Source organism: Coregonus clupeaformis, chromosome 17 (genome assembly GCF_020615455.1).
Source record: "Coregonus clupeaformis isolate EN_2021a chromosome 17, ASM2061545v1, whole genome shotgun sequence".
NCBI classification, from domain to species: Eukaryota; Metazoa; Chordata; class Actinopteri; order Salmoniformes; family Salmonidae; genus Coregonus; species Coregonus clupeaformis.
Window position 1 is genome coordinate 45701288 of NC_059208.1, and position 6465 is coordinate 45707752.

The following is a 6465-nucleotide window of genomic DNA, read 5'->3' on the forward strand; positions in this document are numbered from 1 at the left end:
GATGAGTTGGACCACAGAGTGAAGGAATAGCAGCCAACAAGTGCTCAGCATATGTGGGAACTCCTTCAAGACTGTTGGAAAAACATTCCAGGTGAAGCTGGTTGAGAGAATGCCAAGAGTGTGCAAAGCTGTCATCAAGGCAAAGGGTGGCTACTTTTTTGTTTTTGTTTGTTTAACACTTTTTTGGTTCCTACGTGATTCCATATGTGTTATTCCATAGTTTTGATGACTTCACTATTATTCTACAATGTAGAAAATAGTAAAAATAAAGAAAAACCCTTGATTGAGTAGGTTTGTCCAAACTTTTGACTGGTATTGTATATTCATTTACACTACACACACACACACACACACACACACACACACACACACACACAATGTATTGAAGTGTAATATGTGATTGATAAATTGATGTCAATCAGTATCTGTATCTCAACCCCTATTGGCTATTGCCCCTGACAGACAGCAGCATTGACCAATCGGAGCTAGTGTCTGAGCTGTTGAAGGAGCTGTCCAATCACAATGAGCGTGTGGAGGAGAGGAAGGCAGCGCTTTGTGAGCTCTTGAAGCTGATTCGTGGAAACACCCTGCAGGTCTCCTGGGATGAACACTTCAAAACCATCCTCCTGTTACTACTGGAGACGCTGGGGGACAGAGAGGTACACACACACACACTATGTGCATCAATACATATACAAACACACTTTGACCAAACTCTCTCTCCCCTCCTCTGCAGCATGTGATTAGGGCATTAGCTCTGCGTGTTCTAAGGGAGATTCTGAGCCGCCAGCCCTGGAGGTTTAAGAACTATGCTGAACTCACCATCATGAAGGCCCTGGAGGCACACAAGGACCCACAGAAAGAGGTACACACACACACTCTCTCTCTGTATAGCACACACAAGTACACACACACACTCCTTATAATACACACACTCCATATAATCTCTTGCACATGCACAAATTTACACTGGTATAATCTCTCACATTCACATACACACACACACATACACATACATTCACTCTCCCACTGTCGTTCCTGTGTGTGTATAGGAGCTATTATAAATCTGGTACTATAACCCTGTTCCTGTGTAGGTGGTGCGAGCGGCAGAGGAGACTGCAGCCATGCTGGCGTCGTCCATCAGTCCAGACCAGTGTATCAAGGTGTTGTGTCCCATCATCCAGTCAGCTGACTACCCCATCAACCTGGCTGCCATCAAGATGCAGACTAAAGTTATAGAGCGGGTCCCCCACGATGGACTAGTCAGCATGCTGCCTGAGATAGTCCCCGGACTCATACAGGTAACAAACACACTCGTACAGGTCACACACACACTCGTACAGGTCACACACACACTCGTATAGGTCACACACACACTCGTACAGGTCACACACACACACACACACACACTCTCATACAGGTCACACACACACTCGTACAGGTCTCACACACACACACACACTCGCACAGGTCTCACACACTCGTACAGGTCACACACACACACTCGTACAGGTCACACACACACACACTCGTACAGGTCACACACACACACTCGTACAGGTCACACACACTCGTACAGGTCACACACACACACACACTCGTACAGGTCACACACACACACTCGTACAGGTCACACACACACTCGTACAGGACACACACACACACACACTCGTACAGGTCACACACACTCTCGTACAGGTCACACACACTCTCGTACAGGTCACACACACTCATACAGGTCACCCACACACTCGTACAGGTCACACACACACTCGTATAGGTCACACACACTCGTACAGGTCTCACACACACACACTCTCAAACAGGTCACACACACACACACTCTCATACAGGTCACACACACACACGTACAGGTCACACACACATTCGTACAGGTCACACACACACTCGCACAGGTCACACACTCGTACAGGTCACACACACACACTCGTACAGGTCACACACACACACTCGTACAGGTCACACACACACTCGTACAGGTCACACACACACACACACTTGTACAGGTCACACACACACACACACACTTGTACAGGTCACACACACACACTTGTACAGGTAAAAAATGACAGGCACACACACACACTTGTACAGGTCACACACACACACACTTGTACAGGTCACACACACACACACTCGTACAGGTCACACACACTCGTACAGGTCACACACACACACACACTTGTACAGGTCACACACACACACACACACTTGTACAGGTCACACACACACACTTGTACAGGTCACACACACACACTTGTACAGGTCACACACACACACACTTGTACAGGTCACACACACACACTTGTACAGGTCACACACACACACTCGTACAGGTCACACACGCACACACTCGTACAGGTCACACACTCGCACAGGTCACACACACACACACTCGTACAGGTCACACACACACACACACTCGTACAGGTCACACACACACACTCGTACAGGTCACACACTCGTCACACACACACACACTCGTACCGGTCACACACACACACTTGTACAGGTCACACACACACACTTGTACAGGTCACACACACACACTTGTACAGGTCACACACACACACACTTGTACAGGTCACACACACACACACTCGTACAGGTCACACACACTCGTACAGGTCACACACACACACACACTTGTACAGGTCACACACACACACACACACTTGTACAGGTCACACACACACACTTGTACAGGTCACACACACACACTTGTACAGGTCACACACACACACACTTGTACAGGTCACACACACACACACTTGTACAGGTCACACACACACATACTTGTACAGGTCACACACACACACACTTGTACAGGTCACACACACACTCGTACAGGTCTCACACACACTCGTACAGGTCACACACGCACACACTCGTACAGGTCACACACGCACACACTCGTACAGGTCACACACTCGCACAGGTCACACACACACACACTCGTACAGGTCACACACACACACACACTCGTACAGGTCACACACACACACTCGTACAGGTCACACACTCGTCACACACACACACACTCGTACCGGTCACACACACACACTCGTACAGGTCACACACACACACTCGTACAGGTCACACACACACACTCGTACAGGTCACACACACACTCGTACAGGTCACACACACACACACACACTTGTACAGGTCACACACACACACACACACACTTGTACAGGTCACACACACACACACACACACACTTGTACAGGTCACACACACACACACTTGTACAGGTCACACACACACACACTTGTACAGGTCACACACACACACACTTGTACAGGTCACACACACACACACTCGTACAGGTCACACACACACTCGTACAGGTCACACACACACACACACACTTGTACAGGTCACACACACACACACACACTTGTACAGGTCACACACACACACTTGTACAGGTCACACACACACACACTTGTACAGGTCACACACACACACACTTGTACAGGTCACACACACACACACACTTGTACAGGTCACACACACACACACTTGTACAGGTCACACACACACACACTCGTACAGGTCATACACACACACACACACACACACTCGTACAGGTCACACACACACTCGTACAGGTCACACACACACACACTCGTACAGGTCACACACACACACACACTTGTACAGGTCACACACACACACACTTGTACAGGTCACACACACACACACACTCGTACAGGTCACACACACACACACACTCGTACAGGTCATACACACACACACACACACACACACTCGTACAGGTCACACACACACTCGTACAGGTCACACACACACTCGTACAGGTCACACAGACACATAAAGGTAGCACACATCCTCGTTATTCAGGGTTATGACCCACTGTCATGTTATGGAGGGCTATAACCCTTCTGTCATGTAATAAAGGGTGATAACCCCTCTATCATTTTATGCAGGGCTAATAACCCCTCTGTCATGTTAATCAGGGATATAACCCACATGTCATGTTATGCAGGGTTATGACAACTCTGAGAGCAGTGTGAGGAAGGCCTGTGTATTCTGTCTGGTGGCCCTCTACGCAGTCATAGGGGAGGAGCTAAAACCTCACCTCAACCAACTGTCTGTAAGCAAAGTGAGTGACCACGCCCACTTTCTACTAACCACACCCATTATCTATGTTCCAATACATCCACGCTAGCATACTTCATTCTTAAATTAATCAGTACATTTTATATTACTGGATCAGGAAGATTCCAGAAAAACTGCTTCAGTTCTACAACCCTGTAACTCTCTTCCGCCTCTCTTCTCTCTCTCTCTAAAGTTGAAGTTGTTGAATGTGTACATCAAGCGTGCCCAGTCCGGCTCCAGTGGTGGTGAGCCCCCAGCAGACAACCTATAGAACAGACTAACAGATGAACAGCCCACAGGACAACTATGGAGCTGCACTCTCCCTCTGGAGACTTTTAACACGTACACACAAGGACACACTCTTACATGGATGCACAAACACACACTCATATGCATACATGAACACACACGTGCACTTACTTACGCGCTTACATGATCACACATACGCTTATACGTACATCTGCTTACACATAAACATGCTGATAAGAAGGCTCTCTGAGACACACACACTGTCCTGGACACACCCTCCCATTACCTCCAAGTCGCCTACTGCAGTGCACTCTGCAATGCACTCTGGGAGGAGAGGAGTGTTGTAGTTCCCCTCACTAACGTTGAAGATCCAACCTGCACTCTGAGATTCACCCCTGACCTCGACACACCTCGCCCTCTGACCCCGAACTCACTCTGAAGCCTCAACGCTAACGGTTTAACTTCCTGCTTTGAGTAGAATAGGGGAGGGGCCCGAACAGCAGCATGATGTAGCCACACACCCCAGCCAGGACGAATAGATAGAGGGAGGGAAGTGGGTAGAGGAGCACGTGTGTGTGTGTGTGTGTGGAGGGGGGTGTATATCTGTGGTCAGTCAGCCTGTTCGTCATAGTGGTTGAGTGTGTTTTAGCCCCTGAAACTCTAAAGGCAAATCTGAAATGGCACCCTAATCCCTACGTAGTGGACTACTTTTGGCCAGAGCTACATAGTGCCACCACATATGGCTCTGGTCAAACTATAAGGAGTAGGGTGCAATTTCGGCTCTAAGCATTCTCTGTCCGTCGAATGGTGCTGGTTCCACCCTGTGGCAGTGGGAACATGGTACGACCTTCCCTGCACAGCACTAACGCTCATAAGCCCTCATAAGCGGGTCACAGTAGATCATAACTGCTCTTAGCAGCTACGTAGGCAGTGAGTGTGAGGTATAGGAGGCGTAATGTGCTTGGCTATGCATGACGATGATTTTAACAATATATTTTTATCCGGAACCTATTAACTGTCACTGTAGAAGGGAGGGGGTGAAATTTAAGTTAATGATGTCCGCCCCTTTCAGAGAACTCCATGGTACCTTCCACTGCTCCCGCCATGTCTTCGATGAGCTCATTTCAAACAGAAAGAGGGGGAAATGCTTATATACATCAAAATATGACCAGACATGGCTTATTATTATTATCACCTAGTGGATATATATCTATACATGATATTATAAAAAATGGAATAATATCCGATAACGACGTCATTAAGGAGAGTCCCTAAAGGGCGTGTGCGCTCTGCGTCCTGATCTGTTTTTCTTTTCTGTTGCGCGTGCCCTAGTCTCTCACGTTGGTTTCTCTTCGGGGAGACATGTATTATTTACTGATCTGAGAAACTGTCAAGTCACCTTTCACCCCCTCCTCCTCTTCTTCCTCTTCTCTCTTCTGCTTCCTCTTGTTGTGTCATTCTCTCCCTCTTCTTGTGACATTCTAGTTTTCACTGTGTTGTTTCCCTCAGTGCATTTACAAAGCTGTGCTTACAATAAAATGAAAAATAAAGCAAACTTGTACAGACCATAATAAACATGGTTTCTGTCTCAGTTACTGTGAGGGACAACCGTTCTGCTAACACACACACACACACACACACGTTCTACAATTAACCCAAGTCCTACCCCTTGCACACTGACTGGAATCAATTGGTAATTATTGACCAGAGCACAGCACAGGGAAGATACTTCTGCTGGACAGTGTGTGTGAATGTGTCTAAACTTGAAAGCTGCAGAATATATAGTCTACCTGAAGCTGAACTATAACCTAGTATTAGGCTCTGAATGTGTGGTTGGGAGAGGTAAGTTCAGTAGTAGGCTGTAGTAGCAGAAGCTGGTAGTTGTAGTATGGTAGTGTGAGTGAGTGGGTGGGTGAGTGTTTGGCACTGGGATTCAGGAACTGGCTGACTAATGTTCTGGCAGTCATACGCCGAGGACTTCTGTCCCTCCGCCGAGCCACCCTGGACCATCTGCATCTCCAGCCACAGGCGGTAGGACCATTAGGACCGGACGCATATGACTGATTC

The 6465-nt window shown here is 47.8% G+C and overlaps 1 protein-coding gene across 34 annotated transcripts in view; it reads left to right on the forward strand.

The window, feature by feature from the left end:
* Positions 1 to 5973, forward strand: part of clasp2 (cytoplasmic linker associated protein 2) — a 64822-nt gene extending 58849 nt beyond the window's left edge. For all 34 annotated transcript variants that reach the window (XM_041903468.2, XM_041903469.2, XM_041903472.2 and 31 more), the window contains 5 exons: positions 463 to 659; positions 737 to 865; positions 1095 to 1301; positions 4037 to 4153; positions 4343 to 5973. In XM_041903468.2, the coding sequence (XP_041759402.2) occupies positions 463 to 659; positions 737 to 865; positions 1095 to 1301; positions 4037 to 4153; positions 4343 to 4420 (728 nt within the window). In that variant the 3' untranslated portion in view covers positions 4421 to 5973. The remainder of the gene's footprint in view (positions 1 to 462; positions 660 to 736; positions 866 to 1094; positions 1302 to 4036; positions 4154 to 4342) is intronic.
* The last annotated feature ends 492 nt before the right edge of the window (positions 5974 to 6465 follow it).